Raw genomic sequence first — 22,738 nt, 5'->3', positions numbered from 1 at the left:
AGGCCACCCTCATATTCCACCTGGATAGCCTCTAGATGCCATGAATATCGATTTCTTCTTCCTGTAATAAATATTTTTCCCTCCACTCCCCTCTTCTACTATTTCCCACTATGGCCTCTTCTCACCTGCCTATCACTTCACCACAGGCCCCCTCCTCTTTCCCTTTCCTCTGTAGTCCGCTCTCGTATCAGATCCCTTCTTCTCCAGGCCTTTACAGTTCCTACCCAGCTGGATTCGCCTATCATCTTCTAGCTATCCCCCTTCTCCTCCCCAAATCTTTTTATTCTGGCCTTTTCCCCCTTCCTTTCCAGATCTATAGTAGGGTCTCGACCTGAGATGCTGGCTGTTTATTAATTTCCATGGGTGCTGCCTGACCTGCTGAATTCCTCCAGCATTTTGTGTGTGTCATTGGATTTCCAACATCTGCAGAATCTCTTATATCAATGAACTTATCTTCTGCTTCATGACAAGCAAATGCTTTATCTTTAAAATATTAAAAAATTAATACTATGCCTTTTCTTAAATGTCTGCAGCCTGCCTGCTGAATATTCACAATTACCTTAAATTTTCAGTTCGTCGTGATAGATCTTTGCTTGTTTCACAATCAGCACACTGTTAAGCTGCACGTGATCACTCCAATGCTGATGAATCCACTCTTTTAAATGCATTTGAGATCTTCACTTTTTGCTTTATGCTGCGTTTTTCTATTTTTCATTAACTTCCACTCATTACATACGTGAGGTCCTACCTCAGAACTGTGTGATGCACATCACCCGTGCATATCGCCCGGGAATCTTCCCACACCTTGTGGAGTTCTCCATTTGTAACATCATTCATGGTTCCAAAAACAAATAAATAAATTCGGATTTTGGAATTTCGGATAAGGGGTACTCATCAGCTGTAGTTTCCTTTGAAATTGTATGTGCATGTACTACGCAATGGATTTGACACGTGATCCCAATGAGACATCAAGTCAGGTCCAATTGTCATTGGTCAATTGTACTACGAGATGAACAAGTGGCCAACTGCCCTTCAGTCAATGCTGCTTAACCGTTAATCATCACCTCCAAAAATGCAAACCATCCAAAAAAAATTTTGCAAGCACTTACCCACTCCTGCTTCTTTTAGTGTGCTTGTTTCCTTTAATACAAGTTGATCATCATTATCCAAACTTACAACAAGGTCATTTGTCTGTAAAAGAATGAAACATATGGTTAATTTGCATCAAGGTGGAATATTCTGGGAAACCCAGTGTTTAATTACATGCCTTGCATCACTATCTTGGGAGACAAAATTTGTTTCCTTCCTCTCCCCCTAGTTCCCTTGCAATAGATGATGCTCAACACATTGATTTTCTTCAGCATATTGTGGGCTGTGCATTATATTCTTTACCTATTTCAAAAACCTGGTAGTTATTTTTCCTTTGGAAAAATGGACCACTAGATTTGACTCACTACACAAATATTAACCTTCTAATCCAAATATACCAAAACAAAATTCACTTCTACACAAGTGTTTTCTTTGATTACACCAATGTTGTCAAGAGAATGGTCCAGTCTAAACATGCAAAGGTGTGACCTTCAAAACAAACCACCCATATATTTTGAAATTAAGCATCTTCATAACTACGATTTTGAATGTAAAATATTGTACCTTAATTCTCACAAAATACTTAAAAAGTTAGAAGTTGGCTTTGGAAACAGGCAGATTCTCAGCTCTAGGTCAATCTCATTGTTACAATATTTATCTTCAAGGATACAGCTAACATTCAATAATATAAATGTTAATCCTCTTAGCACTCTTGAAATAGGCAGTCAATAAAAAAGGTTTCGGTCAATGTCAAAACTTTCCTGTAGTTAATTCAATTAAGACTAAATAAATGGAACATAACTCAAAAATGATAAACACTATGCCTCACTTGACAACACAATGCATATGATCATTCAAATGGGATAGTGAGGCAAGTCCAGAAGTGGTCATGGTGAGAGGGAGGAGATGATGAAGACTGCTATCCATTCATCTCAAGTTTTTTTTAAGTTTAAAAGAACATTCACCCCTGTGCTGTTTACTGACAGCACAAATATGCCAGTTGAGGGAGCCATTCTACAATACTACAAGTGACAGCATATTACAGGAAAATTACCTGCTATAAAATTAGGCCAGAAATACGAGCCCATTTCAAAATAACTTTAAAAAGTTTTCAACTGCATACAGGTGTACTTTCAGTTTTATTGACCTCCTTCATAACTGAAAGTTCTGAGGCAAAAAGAGAACACATATTACCAGGATCTCAGTAACAACAAGTTTCCATCAGCAGGAAGCACTTTCAAAAAAGTTCCTTTTATACAAAATGTCCAGGAGTGAAAAGCTTTAGAAAACATGAAAAGCAAAATCTATACACCTACAATTTGGGTAACAAAAATGAATTTGTTTTTTTTTTAAAAAGTCAAATGCAAATTACAAATTAACAGAAAGCTATTTGCTTTCCTGTTCCTAGATGCAAATCCAGCAGGCATAAAAATGCAGATGAATATTCATGATAGCAACCGAATTAATCAACTGGCCTCAGTCAATACTCTCAACATTAATTGACAAGTTAATTCTAACAATCAATTAAAATTACTTGAAAATGATTATTAGAATATAGCAATTTAAAACCAACCAAGTACTGCAATAGAATCAGCTTGCAAAGTCAATCAGCTTGAGAAGGATAAGAAAACACACACAAATAACACATTTGTTTTAGCAAGGCTGTGACACAAAAGTGTTTTGTTCTCTGCTTATGATGTACTGAACAATATAGTCTTATCAGTACACTGCAATAAGTTATCAAAAGATTGAACGCAGAAAAAATTCTTTTCAAAATTTAAACATACCTTTGCCCCATGTGCTTGGTGAATAATCTTTAATGTATCTAAAGAAAAATAAAAGTAAGTCATATAAAACCATAATTTTGTTTGCAAGTTACATCTGTTTCTATTTTCTCACCATTTCTGATAGTCTCAAATTTTCACTATTTAATTCCATAACCAGTATCAGGCCGTCAACCCTTTCAGCCACAAATCGCCCGTTTTTCCCTTGTGCGTAGAGGGAGAAACAGGAAACAGGAAGAAAGGGCACTCAAACAAACAAACATATTTCATGAAATACTTACATCAGCAGTTCAAAGACAACTGAGACATTCTTAAAATGTCCTTTTAAAAAGCCATTTCATTTTTCATAACTGATTATGCTCCCAAGTTCTTCGGGGAAAAAAAATCAAGGACAAACCACAGTAGAAAAAAACCTGATACCGTACAACCTCCCTCGTGTTTGTTTGTGGGAACAAGCAACAATTAAAACCAGACAGAAGGCTGTCAGATGGAGAATGGTGGGGAGGCAAGCTAATACAGCACACATTGTTTCTCAGACTGGTGCAGTTGTCCATCAAGAACAACAACAAAGGTGTTGATGATGACAATTACATTCAGAGTTGGGAAGATAAAATGTGTAGCTTTCCACCAGAGAAAAATAGTAAGCCAGACAAGGCCAGGAATTTGACATATTTCATAGGAAATTGATATTCAAAATATTACTGTACTATTTCAGAAAAATATACAACATAGAATAGTACAGCACAGTACAGGCCCTTCGGCCCACAATGTTGTGCCGACCCTCAGAACCTGCCTCCCATATAATCCGTATCAGTTACAAATGACATATTTAGTTAAGTGCATCATATGTGGCCGATTAAGGAGCATGATCAACTATTCAGCTATATGGAAAAAAACAAACTTCATAAGGCAACAAAGATATATCCGGTTTAAGATGGTGCTACTGAGGTCGAGCGACTACTCATTGACGGCTCCCAAAGCAAAAAATGCAACTGAATACTTTATTAATAACATTTTATGTAAAAGATTATGGTAACCAATCATCACAAACAAGGAGTAGAATGAAATATATACATACATTGATAATATACTTTGAACTTGAACTTTGAAATCCAAAACCAACACACACAAACTTCATAAGAGCTATTGAGTGACTTCAATTATAATATAACATACCATAAGTGCACTTCTTAAAAGGTGGTGGGAGTCCAGGCTTTGAAGGTATATCTACAGAAAGCAAAACAAAGCTTCTTAAGCAGTGATGGAGACTACCAAAAAGAAAAGTGACAGCACTTAAGGGCAAGCAATAGCAACCATTCAGAAGTAACCTCAAAAAGTGTCTCAACTGTAATTTGGTATGAATGAAGTTAAAAGAAAGAGGGGTTCACAATCTGTGGTCTATGGACCCCTCCGTTAATGGTAGGTGTCCATGGAATAAAAAAGGTTGGGAAACCCTGCATGAGTACAAAGGATTTCAAAGCTTTGCAATAAATCATCAAGAGAGGGCACTATCTAACAACCATTACAAAGACATAGTTGCATGGAAAATCCAGGCTACTTTTAGGCAAAATGGAAAAGGAGGCAGGGTAATCTCAATACGAACAGAATGAAAGATGTAAAGAGGAAGGATCTACTCATTTTTAAAAAATAGAGGACAGTATCAGTTAATGCTATTGGTCCATGGCACACAAAAGGCTGGGAACCCCTAGTTTAGGCAGAGCTAACAGCAAAAGACAGTGTAGCAACAACTCGAACAAACCAATACCACTGCTAGAAACCAAATACAGGGATGTTCAAAAAGTCGAAGAAATGTATTCGATCCTTTATGAGCAATTTTCAAAACATACAGTCTCGAAGTGATGCAACTTACGAAACTAAAACCAGCAATATTAAACATACTTAAGCAAAGTAAAGAGTCCTGACGAAGGGTCTCGGCCTGAAACGTCGACTGCACCTCTTCCTAGAGATGCTGCCAGCAACTTTTATGTGTGTTGCTTGAATTTCCAGCATCTGCAGAATTCCTGTTGTTTAAGCAAAGTTAAGTAGCTAAACAATTTCAAATGTAATTAAGCGGCCAGCAAAAGATATGACACCCAATGGGTCCCAGCTCGAAACTTCCCAGAGCTCAGCATGCTTATGCAATTAAACCCTTGCTTTTACCATGCCCCATGCATGTGGGTAACTGCTATAATAAACACACAACAAAGAATACAATGCAGATAGAACACAGATGCATGGCCCCCACAGGCAGAAATAACTTTTTAGATTAGATTATGAGGACACGCAGTTCTCTTTTATTGTCATTTAGTAATGCCTGCATTAAGTGATACAATGTTCCTCCAGTATGATATCACAGAAACACAAGACAAACCAAGACTAAAAAAAACTAACAAAAACCACATAATTATAACATATAGTTACAACAGTGCAAAGCAATACCGTAATTTGATAAAGAACAGACCATGGGCACAGTAAAAGTCTCAAACTCTCTCGAAAGTCCCATCATCTCGCGCAGACAGTAGAAGGGAGAAACTTTCCCTGCCATGAACCTCCAGCGCCGCAAACTTGCCGATGCAGCACCCTGGAAGCACCCGACCACAGCTGTCTCTTGAGTCCGTCCAAAAACTTCCGAGCCTCCGACCAGCCCTCCGACACCAAGCACCATCTCTGCCGAGCGCTTCAACCCCAGCCCCAGCAACAGGCAATAGGCAAAGCCGAGGATTTGGGGCCTTCCCCTCCTGAGATTCTTGATCGCACAGTAGCAGTGGCAGCGAAGCAGGCATTTCAGATGTTCCTCCGTGCTTCTCACGTCCGTCTGCATCAAATCAGGATTGCGCACAGTACCTACTTAACAAATACCGATATCATTTCGGAGTGGCCACGCGCGCTGCGTCACGCCATCTTCTCCTCCCCAATTTGAAAGTTGTATACAGGACCCCTAACAATGGCAATCATACAGTACACAAGACAGATCAGAAAATTAAGAGCTGCAACCAGGGGTAGAAAGTGATTACTTGGGACACTAATCTACATTCATTTTTACTGATATCTTGTACGTGCGAGGACAAGGCCTCAAGTCGCATAGTCATCTGTTTACAGCCACCAGGAGCAAGGCGTCAGAGCCAGTGCACTCACTAGAGTCGGTCCGCCCCCCAATATTTGTTCAGCGGAAGACAAGCGGTATTGTGGACGATTGCAGATTTCTGCAGCGTTCACGGCTCGGGTCTGGACTATCATTTTTGCGTGGCTGCATCTTACTGAAATCTTTATGTGCTTGATATCGTGTATGTGCTAAGTGTGTGTTGAGCTGTGTGACTGTTGGTACTGTGGCCCTGGAGTAACGGTGTCATGTTTGGCTGTATTCATCTATGGGTGAATTAAACAAATTGAATTTAATACATACTGGCAAAACAGAATGAGCGGGGATAGTGTGGAGAAGTATACAAGAGATTTTTTTGTTAAATGATCAGTATATTAACAAACCAATGAGGGAACAGTTAACTTTAGATAATGTATAAAGGAAGTATTGATGGTCAGTTTGTTCAAGGCCTTTGGCAGCTTATCATGCTCAATCTAAAAATAGGGTCTGAAATCAAAATAAAGCAAACAGTAATTTCATAAGGTTAGCTAGGTAGATTGGGAACAGATTTAACAGCTTAAAAAAAAGCAAGGTTAACATTTAAGATACGTAACTTATCCCTTTAAGACAAAATAAAACAGGAAAACTAGCCTAGGCATCACTATCAAGCTAACTAATGGTATATTATGAAGGAAAAGCATATTAATAGAGACAGTAGTGAAGCCTGTGGTTTGGGAATATTTCACAATTCAGAAAGAGAGGAACAAATAATAAGAACAGGAAACAAAAAAAAAATTAGATGAGTAAGCCATACAATCCCTCTTGCGTCCTCTGCCATTTTACTGCACTAACCTTCAGATCACTTGATTTGCTTCGTACTTAAATATCCAATCATTCCCATCTTGACCAGACTCAGCAATTAAGCCTTCACGGCACTCTTAGATGAAAATTCCAAAGACTTACTATCTTTTTTTAAAAAGCTGAAAAAAAAACTCTCATGTCTTCATAACAAGGGGAGTTGAGTATAGGAGCAAAAAGGTCCTTCTGCAGTTGTACAAGGCCCTGGTGAGACCACACCTGGAGTATTGTGTACAGTTTTGGGCTCCAAATCTGAGGAAAGACATTCTTGCTATTGAGGAAGTGCAGCGGAGATTCACGAGGTTAATTCCCGGGGTGGCGGGACTGTCATATGTCGAAAGATTGGAGTGACTGGGGCTTGTATACACTGGAATTTAGAAGGATGAGAGGGGATCTGATAGAAACATATAAAATTATTAAGGGATTAGACATACTAGAGACAGGAAACATGTTCCCGATGTTGGGGGAATCCAGAACTAGAGGCCACAATTTGAGAATAAGGGGTAGGCCATTTAGAACGGAGTTGAGAAAAAACTTTTTCACCCAGAGTGTTGTGGATCTGTGGAATGCTCTGCCTCAGAAGGCAGTCGAGGCCAATTCTCTGGATGCTTTCAAGAAAGAGTTAGATAGAGCTCTTAATGATAGTGGAGTCAAGGGATATGGGGAGAAAGCAGGAACGGGGTACTGATTGTGGATGATCAGCCATGATCACAGTGAATGGCGTTGCAGGCTCGAAAGGCCGAATAGCTTACTCCTGCACCTATTGTCTGTCGTCAATGGCTGACCCCCTATTTTGAGACTGACACCAACCCACAGAGGGGGGAAAAAAAAAATCAACTCTGCAGCCAGGTCGAGCCCAAAACAATTTGTTTCAAAAAGTCAAATATGAAAATGAATTAGCAAAATAAAACAAAAACATTCATACAAATACGAAAGGAAAAATTAGTTGAAGTTACTAATGGTCCCTTACAAATCATGAGAAACAATATTTTGCATTAAGGAAATAGCAGAAAAACAATGCATCCATTTTCACAATAGACACTGAAAACTTATAGAGAAAGCAGAAAACCAAGTCTACAAAACCGGGGATCACAAAGTGAGCATTAGTTAAAACTAACGAGACTCAAAGGCTGCACTGATCCTATCACAAGGGAAAATCTGCAGGTGCTAGAAATTTAAGTAACACCTGCTGGAGGAACTCAGCAGGCCAGGCAGCATCTATGGAAAAAAGTACAGTCAACATCATGGCCTGAAACATTAACTACACTTTTCTTTCCCCTATAGCTGCTGCTTGGCCTGCTGAGTTCCTCCAGCATTTTGTGTTAGCTATCCTAATACTGCAACCCTAATGGGTTGCCTTCAGGATCAATGCTGGGGGCCTTGCTATTCCAAAGAGATTAGCATCATCATCATCAAGCCCTGAACTTGATGACTCTGGATCCAAAGGTTTAAACTGACAGCTCTATAAATGGACAGAACTCTTAATCGCGAGACCCATCAGTGTGAACGCACAAAGGGGTCCTTGGGGTCTAAGTCTACAGCTTCCTGAAAGTGTCCACACAAGTTGATAGGGTGGTAAAGAAGGTATATAGCATGCTTGTCTTTATTAATCAAAGGATTGCATTCAAGATTCATGTAGCAGCTTTATAAAACTTGATCAGGTTTCATTTGGAGTGTTGCATTCAGTTCTGGTCATCCCATTTTAGGAAGTTATGTGGAGGCTTTGGAGAGCATACTGAAATAGATTAGGGGGCATGTGCTACAAGGCTTGACAAACTTTCTCCGAAGCAGAGGGGAGACCTGATAGCAGTTTAAGACTGAGCAGCATTGACAGAGCAGACAGCTGGTTATCTTTTTCCCCCAGGGTCAAAATAACCAATCTGCATAGCCCAATAACTATCATTTTTATCCTGAGAAAAAATTCACTGTTAAAAAACATGGTAATTGACCGTACAGTCACTTACTTTTAGTGCAAAAGCGCACAGGCTGTTAAGAGGTAACTAACCTTATTTTACGTCGTCGTTGGTGATAATGCTGTATTAGCAGAGATTTTAAACAAGACACCCTTCCTTAAAAAGATTTGAACTTACATTGATAGTAGAATGCATATCATCTTAAAACTAAGGGCAATGCATAATTACAATAAAACACAGAACAGATATTTAGCTCACCATTCTGGAGAAAGGCAAGGAATTCCTTTACAGACTGATTTACATTAACATCATGATAAACCACTGGCTTGAAATTGCGATATTCGAAGGAACGAACCAGACGAATAGTAACAGTTATTTTTTCAGAAGTCATTTTCAGAAGTCATTAACTTTAAACCTATAATTTGAAAAAAAAAATCACTAGTTCTGTGCATAAAATCAATTCAACTTTTTTTTATGAGGTATTTGTGATTACACTGCAAATTAAAAATATTACACTTTTCCATGCAATCACTGTTCCTCTAAATATGCGGGTGCACTGCCATACAGTAACTGAAAAGCTCCTGCTCACATAGCCTTCATTGCCTTGCAGCTAGAAAACGATTACGAAACATGAAAGATTTTCTTTGTTGGACTGTATTCCATTATACCCTTCAATTAATAAATAAAATCAAAAGTGTGTGATTTTTCCATTTTCATTCTAAATATGCATAGTATGTGTTACGTACCCCGTAACTGGGTTGCCAATCCAGCAGAAATGGATCACTTAGTTGGAGTCTGGATTACTGGAACTAAGGAAGTTTTATTAAAGAAGTAAGTAACACAGTACTCTAATCAAATGCAACAGGTTAGCAATGATAAAACACCCATGTACACAGAACTAGGGTAATAGGAATCAAACAAACTCTATCGCAGTCTAGGGGTAAAATGATCAGTCTCAAGTGACGCAGAGTTCAGCTCAGCTTAGTACAGTTCGCAGTAATCGCTGTTGTGCCGTTGGAGGGAGAGATAATATGCAAATCTGATTCAGACAGACCTTTGCTCTTCGCAGTTAGCTTTCGGGCGAACCCTTTTAATGTCTCCTATGGTCACCGACTGTGACCCCTCCGTCCCAGATACAACCGTTCTTCCGCGGTGAACCCGGCACCCAGGCAAGGGCGGACACACACACCAGGTTCCCGCCAATCGTACCTTTACACCCTGTGCGTCTATGGTTGGTTCCCGCAACCAGACCTCCAAACTCTCACTAACTTGTGGGGGCACACCGCTTTTCCAGGATCTCGTTATCTCGTGATCTCGTGCCTTAGCGAACCTGTTCCTTTTATCCCCCTGCTGGGATATCGCCTGTCCATCAAACTTCAAACAGTTCAGGTTCAAAGCAACCGGTCTGTCAATACTCAGAACTGTGTCTCTTTTCGTTATCTCTCTCATTAACATTTTGAACGTTTCTCCATTTGTCTCACTTATCTCTCTTATCAGCATCAATCTTCTGATAACTTGGTTTTTCGTCACACTCCTACCCTTCAAAGGACTTTTACCAGGGTAAAAATTATAGGCATCAATACATTATTAGATACACACTAATATACAGTGTCATCAGCTATTCGGCTAATACAGAGAACTTTAAGTTGTCAACACCTTGACAGTCAGCAATCACATTTTCCGTTCCTTTTATATGTTTTATTTTGATATCAAATTCCTGTAAGACCAGGCTCGAATTTAGCAACCTTTTGTTCTTATCCTTCATAGTGGCCAAAAACACTAACGGGTTGTGATCAGTGTAAATTACCAGTGGTTTCTGTGCCGGGCAAATATAAACCTCAAAATGTTGTAATGCTAGTATGATGGCCAGTAACTCTTTCTCCACAGTGGAATAATTTCTCTGATGGATATTAAATTTCTTAGAAAAATAAGCGACTGGGTGATCAACCCCCTCTGTCTGTCTGCAACAGCACCGCCCCGGCTGCTTCGTCGCTAGCATCTGTTGCTAGGGAGAAGGGTTTTGAAAAGTCAGGCACATTTCAGCACAGGATGGTGACACAGAATCGCCTTCAGACTCTTGAAGGCTTGTTGACAAAGGTCATTCCACACAAACTTCGCATTCTTTGGCAAGAGCTTAGTAAGACAGAGGGTAATATCCGCAAAGTTTTTGCAAAACTTCCTATAGTACCCCTCCATCCCGAAGAACCTTCTCAGGCCTCTCTTGTCTGTCGGGGTGGGGACTTCCGAGATAGCCCGCACCTTAGTCTGCATCGGAGCCAGCTGCCCCTGTCCTACCGCAAATCCCAGATAAGTGACCCGTCGCGCGGCTGAACTCACTTTTTGCGAGGTTTACTGTCAGGTTGGCTTCAGACAGCCGTTTAAACAGCTCCTCTACTGCCACAATGTGCTCCTCCCACATGTCACTCCAGACCACTAAATCATCAATATACGCTTCTGTGTTCCTTAATCCTTTCATCACTGAATTAATCATCCTCTGGAAGGTCCCTGAGGCATTTTTCATGCCAAAAGGTAAAACATTATACTCGTATAACCCGGAGGGAGTGACAAATGCTGAGATTTCTCTAGCCCGGTCGGTTAAAGGAACACACCAGTACCCTTTCAGCAAATCGATCTTTGTAATGTACATAGCTCTCCCCACTTTATCGATACAATCGTCTACCCTTGGGATGGGGTAAGCATCAGTTTTTGTGATGGCATTCACTTTTCTGTAATCTGTACAGAATCAGATGCTCCCATCGACTTTTGGGACAACCACACAGGGGGACGCCCAATCCAATTTGCATGGCCTAATAATATGTGGCTAGCATGTGCTCAATTTCTTTCTCCACTAGCTTGCCTTTCTCCAAGTTCATCCTATAGGGGTGTTGCTTACGAGGCTGACCTGATGTGACAACAACACCATGTACCGGCTCTTTGCATTGCCTCGGGACATCCAGACATCCATGTGTGTGCTGGTTAGTTAGCTTTATCAGCAGCTCGCTTTGTTCGGGGGTTAAGTGAGAGAACTCATCAGCAAAGTTGGCCAAAACAATAGAGTTCTCCTACCTGGTCGGCACCATACTTATCTTTTTGAAATGGGTTTTCCCCTTATCAGGTGGCACCCTAGCCTCATTAATTTTCATGATAACACCGACTAGGTCTATTCGCCTATCGTGGCAAGCTGTTAGCATATCAATAGCCTGTAATTGTGTTAGCTCTCGTCTACAATAGTCAATAGCATCCTTCCTCCTGTGCAGCCAGTAAAACTCTTTCATGATTCTGTCGACTGTTTTCCTCACCCCAAAATGTCCACCGAGGGGTATCTTGTGGGCCAGGTTAAAAATCTCATCCCCATAAATTTTCGGCACCACCCCCCATTCCTCATCTGCGGGCATGGTACTTGGTCTCCATTTCCTCCTTAGTACTCCCTCCTTCACATAATAGCCCAATGGCTCCCTTTTTAATTCTGCTTCGGAGAGAGCTGTCTCCGTCAAAACCATCAGCTCCTCGTCTCGCTCCTGTGCCTGTATAAATTCCTTCCTTGCTAATGATAAGTTTACCTCAACGTCTGTTTCACTATGCCCCTTCTTTTCACTTTCTAACCCCTCCTGGTACAAGGCTGGTAAAAACGTCTCAGCTAAATCTATATTCACTTTGGCAGCCTTTCTGGACATGCGCCGAGTCACTGCGCAAACGGGATAAACCTGTTGAGTCCATGGGTGTGGCCTCAATCCTGGCAGGCTTGCTTGTCAATCTTACTGCTGGGTACACCTCTCCGCCGGCGAGGTCATTACCGAGTAAGACCTCCACGTCTTCCATCGGTAGTTCGGGCCTCACCCCGATCGTGACTGGTCCAGAGACCAAGTCGCTTTTTAGGTGTATCTGGTGCAAAGGTACTGCTTCAGTCCCTTTCCCAATGCCTTTTGTCACCAGTCTGGGTCTCTGAACTAAAGTCTAACACACTCTTTAATATCAATGACTGACAAGCTCCAGTGTCTCTCCAGATCCGCACTGGAACTGGGTTTAACCCCTCCTTCACCGACACCAATCCGGCCGAGATAACCTCTCATGCCCTTCCTGAACTTTATCAGACCTCTTCTCCCCTAGCAGTTTGTTTCCCGGCTCAATACAGCCAGTCAGAGTCGTTTTTCCTTTCCCCGTCTCCTTCTTTGGGACAAGGCACCTGGACGCAAAGTGACCGGCTTTCCCAAAATTATAGCATACGACCCCAGGAGATTTCCTACCAAACTGCTTCCTGTCTTCCTTATCCTTCTCACTAGTGCCTGGCTTACTTTCTGGCTTTTCCAGCGAACTCCCTCTGCCCTCACGACTACCCTTGTGGTAGCTTTTACTCAGGGTAAACTTCACTTTATGTGTCAACGCGTACTCATCCACTAACTTAGCAGTTGCGGCTAAGGTGTCTGCCTCTTTCTCATCTAGGTAGAGTCTCATACCTTCAGGGACACAACCTTTAAACTGCTCAATCAGTATTAACTGTAGCAGTCTGTCATAATCCCCATTGACCCCTTTCGAGGTGCACCAACGCTCACAATACATCTGCATCTCACGGGAAAACTCTAAATACGTGCTTCCTCGCATTCCGGAACCTCTGCCAGTATGCCTCCGGGACCAACTCATAAATCCTGAGTATGGCCTCTTTCACCACATCATACCTCCGGGCATCTTCTGCGGACAAGGCCGAGTAAGCTTGCTGGGCTTTTCCTTTAAGTATGCTCTGAAGCAAAACAGCCCACTTATCCCTCAGCCAGTCCTGACTTGCAGCAACTTTTTCAAAATGGAGAAAGTACCAATCAACATCGGCCTCCTAAAATGGGGGAACCAGCCTAACCTCCTGGGTCGCCCTGAACCCCCCACCTTGGTTCGGCATGGGCCCCTGCGCTAGTGTCATCTTTAACTTCTCCAGCTCAAATTCCTTTTCCCTCTGCTTCTCTCTCGCTTCTTGTTCTAACTGCCTGTCCCTCTTCTTTTTCCAGCTGTTTTACCCAGAACTCGTGCTCAAGTCTCAATTTTTCAATCTGCAGCTGTACTGCTTCTCCACCAGGTTTGCCAATAGATATCACCTCCAGCTCCCCTTGGGGAAACACACCTCTATATACATAACGCTCAATGATAGCTCTGTGCATCTCCGCTCTCCTCATTGTCGACTTCCCCTTAAAAAGATTCAACCGTTTGGCCACAGTTGCCAATTCTGATTTCCTGGCATCCTCTAATGCCTCCAAGGTTGGCGCCTTAAGAAATTCCTCAATCTCCATTTCTGCTGTTTGCCCTTTCTTTCTTTCGGGAATTTTAACCCAATCAATTTACCCAGTACCAAATTTGGTGTTCAAAATCCCGGACGAGCCCCCACTTATGTTACGTACCCCATAACTGGGTTGCCAAACCAGCAGAAATGGACCACTTAGTTGGAGTCTGGATTACTGGAACTAAGAAAGTTTTATTAAAGAAATAAGTAACACAGTACTCTAATCAAATGCAACAGGTTAGCAATGATAATACACACATGTACACAGAACTAGGATAAATAGGAATCAAACAAGCTCTATCGCAGTCTAGGGGTAAAATGATCAGTCTCAAGTGACGCAGAGTTCAGTTCAGCTTAGTACAGTTCGCAGTAATCGCTGTTGTGCCGTTGGAGAGAGAGATAATATGCAAATCCGATTCAGACAGACCTTTGTTCTTCGCAGTTAGCTTTCGGGCGAACCCTTTTAATGTCTTCTGTGGTCACCGACTGTGACCCCTCCGTTCCGGATACAACCGTTCTTCCGCGGTGAACCCAGCACCCAGGCAAGGGCGGACACACACACCAGGTTCCCGCCGATCGTACCTTTACACCCTGTGCGTCTATGGTCGGTTCCCGCGACCAGACCTTCAAACTCCCACCAACTTGTGGGGGCACACCGCTTTTCCAGGGTCTCGTTATCTCGTGCCTTAGCGAACCTGTTCCTTTTATCCCCCTGCTGGGGTATCGCCTCTCCATGAAACTTCAAACAGTTCAGGTTCAAAGCAACCGGTCTGTCAATACTCAGAACTGTGTCTCTTTTCGTTATCTCTCTCCTCTCTCATTAACATTTTGAACATTTCTCCATTTGTCTCACTTATCTCTCTCATCAGCATCAATCTCCTGATAACTTGGTTTTTTGTCACAGTATGCAAATCACAAAAATAGCATTTGAAGTGCTGCGCAGTTCTCAAGCTATGTAGAAATTTCCTGCTTCGTGCAACAGTTGGTCCGTGTAGCCATTAAAAAAAAGAGGGAATGTTGCATGCATTTTATACTTACAAAATATTTGTAAGGAAAATGAAATAAGCATATTTTGAAATAATTACAATTCCTCAAAAGAATTCACCAGATTGAATTCAAATAACTACTTCATGTTAACTTAACACCTCATGAACAGAAAGCAAGACGACTAGAAGGCTAATAATGGCTCATCAAGATCATAAAGGTGATGTGCAATATTAAAGACTGCTCGTAAAGATCTGAGAAGCTAAACAATAATCTGAGCCTCAAGTTCAAATGCATCATCGATTTGAAGACATGGCAAGGCAAGGCAGCTTAATTAAAACACTAATTAACAGAGAAATTGGGGAGATTTTTGTAAGTTACAAATATAGTCCATATGTTTTATACAAAGTTAGTTCTCATTCTTGTCCATTTTTTAAAAGTGTAAAGTACATAAAGTTTAATGTCCTGTGTGTCAAGATCTCTGAGTGTCTAACTTGGTCCCAGCATATTGATGCAGCAAAAAGGGGGCAAGAGAGCGACTATATTTCATTCGGAGTTTGAGGAGGTTTGGTTTGTCAACTATAAACTCTGTACAAGTGTATAGTGGTGAGCATTGCGACTGGCTGCATTACTGTCTGGTATGGGGGGGCAGGGGGTTGGTGGGCTATGCAACAAGATTGAAATAAGTTGCAGAAACTTGTAAAATTAGTCAGCTCCGTCGTGGGCACTAGCCTCCACAGCAGTATCCAAGACATCTTCAGGGAGCGATTCCCATCATTAAGGATCCCCAGCACCCAGGACAATGGTACCATCAGGAATGAGGTGCAAAAGCCTGAAGGCACACACTCAACGATTTTGGAACAGCTTCTTCCATTGACAGTACTGTGGCAACAATTATAACAGTGCCTAAGAAAAATAACGTGAGCTGCTTTAATGACTATCGCCCGGTAGTACTCACATCAACAGTGATGAAATGTTTTGAGAGGTTGGTCATGACTAGACTGAACTCCTGCCTCAGCAAGGATCTGGACCCATTGCAATTTGCCTATCGCCACAATAGGTCAATGACAGACACAATCTCAATGGCTCTTCACACGGCTTTAGACCACCTGGACAACACAAACACCTGTGTCAGGATGCAGTGCATCAACTATAGTTCAGCATTTAATACCATCATTCCCACAATCCTGACTGAGAAGTTGCAGAACCTGGGCCTCTGGACCTCCCTCTGCAATTGAATCCTTGACTTCCGAAACAGAAGACCACAACCTGTGCAGATTGGTGATAACCTATCCTCCTCACTGACGATCAACACTGGTGTGCATGACTGTGTGGCTAGGCATAGCTCAAATACCATCTATAAATTTGCTGACGATACAATCATTGTTAGTAGAATCTCAGGTGGTGACGAGAGGGCATACAGGAGTGAGATATGCCAACTAGTGGAGTGGTGCCGCAGCAAAAACCTGCCATTCAACGTCAGTAAGGCGAGAGAACCGAATGTGGACTTCAGGAAGGGTTAAGAAGAAGGAACACATACCAATCCTCATAGAGGGATCAGGTGTGGAGAGAGTGAGCAGGTTCAAGCTCCGGGGTGTCAAGATCTCTGAGGACCTAACCTAGTCTCAACATATCAATGTAGTTATAAAGAAGGCAAGACAGCAGCTATACTTTATTAGGAGTTTGAAGAGACTTGGTATGTCCGCAAATACACTCAAAAACTTCTATAGATGTACCGTGGAGAGCATTCTGACAGGCTGCATCACTGCCTGGTATGGAGGGGCTACTGCACAGGACTGAAAGAAGCTGCAGAGGGTTGTAAATCTAGTCAGCTCCATCTTGGTTATTAGCCTACAAAGTACCCAGGAAATTATCAGGGAACAGTGTCTTAGAAAGGCAGTGTCCATTATTAAGGACCTTCAGCACCCAGGGCATGCCCTTTTCTCACTGTTACCATCAGGTAGGAGATACAGAAGCCTGAAGGCACACACTCAGTGATTCAGGAACAGCTTCTTTCCCTCTGCCATCCAATTCCTAAATAGACATTGAACCCTTGGACACTATTTCACTTCTTTAACATATAGTAGTTCTATTTTTTGCACATTCTTAATCTACTTAATATACATACCGGTATACTGTAATTTATTATTTATTTTTCTTTTCTGTATTATGTATTGCATTGAACTGCTGCTGCTAAGTTAACAAATTTCACGTCACATGCCGATGATAATAAACCTGATTCTGATTCTTCCCCTCTGGCATCCAATTTCTAGATGAACACTGAATCCATGAACACTACCTCACTACTTTTCTATTTCTGGTTTTCTGCACTACTCAAAACATAGAACAGTACAGCACAGTACAGGCCCTTCGTCCCACAATGTTCTGCAGACCCTTAAACCTTACCTCAAATATAACCCCCCACCTTAAATTCCTCCATATACCTGTCTAGCAGTCTCTTAAATTTCACGAGTGTATCTGCCTCCACCTTTGACCCAGGCAGTGCATTCCACGCACCAACCACTCTCTGAGTAAAAAACCTTCCTCTAATATCCCCCTTGAACTTCCCACCCCTTACTTTAAAGCCATGTCCTCTTGTATTGAGTACTGGTGCCCTGGGGAAGAGGCGCTGGCTGTCCACTCTTATCTATTCCTCTTATTATCTTGTACACCTCTATCATGTCCCCTCTCATCCTCCTCTCCAAAGAGTAAAGCCCTAGCTCCCTTAATCTTTGATCATAATGCAAACTCTCTGAAGCAGGCAGCATTCTGGTAAATCTCCTCTGTACCCTTTCCAATGCTTCCACATCCTTCCTATAGTGAGGCGACCTGAACTGGACACAGTACTCCAAGAGTGGCCTAACCAGAGTTTTATAGAGCTGCATCATTACCTCACGACTCTTAAACTCTATCCCTCGACTTATGAAAGCCAACACCCCATAAGCTTTCTTAACTATCCTATCCACCTGTGAGGCAACTTTCAGGGATCTGTGGACATGTACCCCCAGATCCCTCTGCTCCTCCACACTACCAAGTATCCTGCCATTTATTTTGTACTCTGCCTTGGAGTTTGTTCTTCCAAGGTGTACCACCTCACACTTCTCCAGGTTAAACTCCATCTGCCACTTCTCAGCCAACTCCTGCATCCTATCAATGTCTCTCTGCAATCTTCGACAATCCTTTACACTATCCACAACACCACTAACCTTTGTGTGGTCTGCAAACTTGCCGACCCACCCTTCTACCCTCACATCCAGGTCGTTAATAAAAATCACGAAAAGTAGAGGTCCCAGAACCGATCCTTGTGGGACACCACTAGTCACAATCCTCCAATCTGAATGTACTCCCTCCACCACCACCCTCTGCCTTCTGCAGGCAAGCCAATTCTGAATCCACCTGGCCAAACTTCCCTGGATCCCATGCCTTCTGACTTTCGGAATAAGCTATCGCGTGGAACCTTGTCAAATGCTTTACTAAAATCCATGTAGATCACATTCACTGCACTACCCTCATCTATATGCCTGGTCACCTCCTCAAAGAACTCTAGCAGGCTTGTTAGACACGATCTGACCTTCACAAAGTAGTTAACTTATTTTACCTTAACTATTTAATAGATGTACGTATACAGTACTCAATGTAACTCAGGTTTCCTCCCCCTCTATTTATTTACCGTGTATTTCATTGTACTGCAGCCGTAAAGTGAACAAATTTCAAGACATATGCTAGTGATATTAAATCTCTGATGAGCATATGTAATTGCAGAATACTTCTGCAAAACAGAAAAGTGAATCTCAAAGAGAGCTACAAAAAACTAAGAATGTACACCTACAATGTACAGATATAAACACATGAAGACAGGAAATGGATGTAATAGGCACTGTCTTTGCTAGATTTGTCAGAAATTATGGAAAAACCGCTTAAGTACTAGTAACACACATAAAAGTTGCTGGTGAACACAGCAGGCCAGGCAGCATCTCTTGGAAGAGGTAGAGTTGACGTTTCGGGCTGAAACCCTTCGTTAGGACTAACGTCGACCGTACCTCTTCTGAGAGCTGGCCTGCTGCGTTCACCAGCAACTTTTATGTGTGTTGCTTGAAATTCCAGCATCTGCAGATTTCCCCGTGTTCGCATAAGTTTTAGTAACTTCTTTTAGAATCCTAGTAACGAATACAATCAAGTCCAACGATTTCATTGGCCCTCAACCCTTAAAGTTTCCATTATTTTCTTCATATTGTATCAGTAAAACTTCTCACTCAATAAAAACACACACAAAATGCTGGAGGCCAGGCAGCATCTATGGAAAAAAGTACAGTTGATGTTTCAGAATGAGACCCTTCCTGCCGAATTTCTGCTGAAGGGTTTCAGTCCAAAACGTCAACTACTTTTTTCCATAGATGTTGCCTGGCCTGCTGTGTTACTCCAGCATTTTGTGTGCATTACTTGGATTTCCAGCATCTGCAGATTTTCTCATTTGTGATTTAATCACTCACTAAAACCTTTATTTCCCACTGTTTCTTGTACATCAATTGAATCCAAGTATTTTTTTAACCTTCCTTGCCATTTATTACTCATTTTCATTTCTTCCACCACTTTCTCTTTCTATAAAATTCAATTGAGGTTCTCATTTTTAATATTGCAGTCTACTTTTTCCTGCACTTTAAAGTATCTTTCTCTAAATTTTGTAGTCATCACGATTCTTAAAGCTTTTAATTTCCAGGCTTCCTACAGTCAACATTACAAATCCATATTGTTCATACATTGTGCTTCAGTTCTTTAATTATCTACAGAGGGATCCTTCACTCAGAGCTTTATTTCTCAATAGGAAATAATTATTAATTGATCACATTGCTCAACTCTTAATTAATTTTTTTCATGTAATTTTTTGGAAACTTCAGCATTTAGGCATTTCAACATGATGACTATGTTTCCAAAATAAATAACATTCTTGAACTCAATTCAAGAATATTTACTCCATAGAAAACAAATCCAGGAAAATGTTCATGGGATGCATTCACAACGTGTTCCAAACTACTACAAATTCAACGCTTTGGTCTCTACCTACTCAGCACCCACCACATTCCACAAGTGATTATGCAGATGCTGTCTGACCTTCAAACTTTACAACTCCTCCCTTGGAGGGTCAGACACCCTGAGCCAATAGGCTGGTCCTGGCGTTATTCATAATTTACTGGCATAATTTACATATTACTATTTACCTATTTATGGTTTTATTAGTATTTATTATTTACGGTGCAACTGTAACGAAAACCAATTTCCCCCGGGATCAATAAAGTATGACTATGACTATGAAATCCAGAGCAGCACACACAAAATGCTGGAGGAACTCAGCAGGTCAGGCAGCATCAATGGAAGTGATTAAACGCAAGAGATTCTGCAGATGCTGGAAATCCAAAGCAACATACACACACGCAAAATGCTGGAGGAACTCAGTAGATCAGGCAATATCTATGGAAATGATAAACAGTCGACGTTTCGTGCTGAGACCTTTCATCAGGAAACAGGCCTCATAGTTAATCCAACACTCCTGAAGAAAACACACTTTCAATCATATCAAATGAGCCTTGTATTTGTGTGCCCAGAACCAAGCTGCTTCCTGTCTCAGCAGCACTTTCTCTGCCCCCAGAGCCTCCTGTACTCTGTCCCTTACGCTACCTTTCCGGGGCACAACCGGCCTCAGCAGAATACCAAACGCACCGCTGACCCACCTGAGACTGCTGAGGCACCGCTCCACCACACACGAGCGAAGACCCGCAGACGCCCACCCAGCCTTACTGTCAATAGTCCCCCGCACTCTGCGCTTGCGCATTTCGCGCTCCTCTCAAATCCCGCGAGATTCCTCGGAGTTCGACCGCGATCCTTCGGCCGGAGCTGAGCGCTAATAATGCGGGTGAAATTTATATTTAATGAAGCGTAACGACGAATTTTTACCTGTAATTCTACTTACTTCATTTAATTCTCACAGATATCGAAAGTTTTAAGTTCAGCTCCGGCGGTTCGAGACTGTCGTGTGCAGAATCCTAATTATCATCACTGACGTATAGCATAAAGTTTGTTGTTTTCCAGCGGCAGTGCAAAGACATAAAAACCTGTTCATTGCCGATAGAATAACTCTAATTTAATGCTGTCTTTTGACAATATTTGTTAAATCCACAACCAAAAATAAATGGGATAGAGCTGGGTTATCTCACACCCAGTTGATCAGATCAAAGCTCTTAGATCATACCACATTCAGTCGTGAATAGTGGTGGATTATTGAACAGCCAACAGGAGGAGCAGGCTCCAAGAATAGCCCTCATTTCTACAATAGCTGGGTTTAGCATTTGTGTTAAAGAAAGGCCAAAGCATATTCAGCCAGAATAGTTAATTCATTTCAGGTTCCTGCAGAGAAGCTCGCCATCACAGAGATCACCAGTTACCACTAAATAAATTCACTCCATGTGATAGCAAGAAATGGTTGGGAGCACCAAATACAGCGAATGCCATGGGAGCATACAACACCAAGCTGGGCATGAACTCCAGAATCACGGGCACTAGCCTCCGTGGTATATAGGACTTCTTCAAGGAATGCTGCCTCAAAAAGGTGGCATCCATAATTATAGGAACAGAAAATAGGTGCAGGAGTAGGCCATTTGGCCCTTCGAGCCTGCACCGCCATTCAGTATGATCATGGCTGATCATCCAACTCAGAACCCTGTACCTGCCTTCTCTCCATACCCCTGATCCCTTTAGCCACAAGGGCCATATCTAATTCCCTCTTAAATACAGCCAATGAACTGGCCTCAACTGTTTCCTGTAGCGGAGAATTCCACAGATTCACCACTCTCTGTGTGAAGAAGTTTTTCCTCATCTCGGTCCTAAAAGGCTTCCCCTTTATCCTCAAACTGTGATCCCTCGTTCTGGACTCCCCCAACATCGGGAACAATCTTCCTGCATCTAGCCTGTCCAATCCTTTCAGGATTTTATTCGTTTCAATAAGATCCCCCCTCAATCTTCTAAATTCCAGCGAGTATAAGCCTAGTCGATCCAGTCTTTCATCATATGAAAGTCCTGCCATCCCAGGAATCAATCTGGTGAACCTTCTTTGTACTCCCTCTATGGCAAGAATGTCTTTCCTCAGATTAGAGGACCTCATCAACTAGATCATGCCTTGTTCTCATTGCTGCTGTCAAGAAGGAGGTACAGGAGCCTGAAGGCACACACTCAACAATTCAGGAACCCTCTGCCATTGATTTCTGAATGGACATTGAACCCATGAACACTACCTTGCTACTTTTTTATTTCTAATTTTGCACTACTTATTTAACTGAACTCATAGATGTATCTTACTGTAATTCACATTTTTCTATTATATATTGCATTGTACTGCTGCCACAAAGACAACAAATTTAACAACATATGCCAGTGACATTAAACCTGATTCTGATTCCAAATTAGCTGTCCTTTTTAGCTATTCCAGTACATTGCAACATAATGTTTGGATCTAGCAAGCAGGTTTGCCTCATTAACAAAAAGCAGGACAAATCCAATCCAATCAATTACTGTCCAATCAGACTTTAGTCAATCATTTGCAAAGTGATGGATACTCTCATCAACAGAGCTTTCAAATGGCATGTATTCATCACTAACCCTCTCACCAAATTGGGTTTTGCCAGGACCAATAGTCTTCAGACCTTATTACAGATATAATGCAAATGTGAACCAAATGTTTGAATTCCAGAGTGAGATGAGAATGACAGTCCTGACATCA

The 22,738-nt window shown here is 41.7% G+C and overlaps 1 protein-coding gene across 3 annotated transcripts in view; it reads right to left on the bottom strand.

Moving 5' to 3' along the window:
- The window catches only part of c6h2orf76 (chromosome 6 C2orf76 homolog), an 88,446-nt gene that overhangs the window by 18,074 nt on the left and 47,634 nt on the right, over positions 1-22,738 (bottom strand). The window contains exons 1-6 of one of the 3 annotated variants that reach the window (XM_072262129.1): positions 20,697-20,778; positions 15,929-16,079; positions 8,982-9,138; positions 4,050-4,100; positions 2,877-2,914; positions 1,110-1,191 (exon numbers count right to left, since the gene is read on the bottom strand). In XM_072262129.1, coding sequence (XP_072118230.1) covers positions 1,110-1,191; positions 2,877-2,914; positions 4,050-4,100; positions 8,982-9,114 — 304 coding nt within the window. In that variant the 5' untranslated portion in view covers positions 9,115-9,138; positions 15,929-16,079; positions 20,697-20,778. Of the gene's footprint in view, positions 1-1,109; positions 1,192-2,876; positions 2,915-4,049; positions 4,101-8,981; positions 9,139-15,928; positions 16,080-20,696; positions 20,784-22,738 lie in introns of those variants that run through there. The other 2 variants (XM_072262128.1, XM_072262124.1) reach the window with 2 other exon arrangements.

Source organism: Mobula birostris, chromosome 6 (genome assembly GCF_030028105.1).
Source record: "Mobula birostris isolate sMobBir1 chromosome 6, sMobBir1.hap1, whole genome shotgun sequence".
NCBI classification, from domain to species: Eukaryota; Metazoa; Chordata; class Chondrichthyes; order Myliobatiformes; family Myliobatidae; genus Mobula; species Mobula birostris.
The sequence above is the reverse complement of the archived record's forward strand: the minus strand, read 5'-3'. Positions and strand labels throughout refer to the sequence as shown.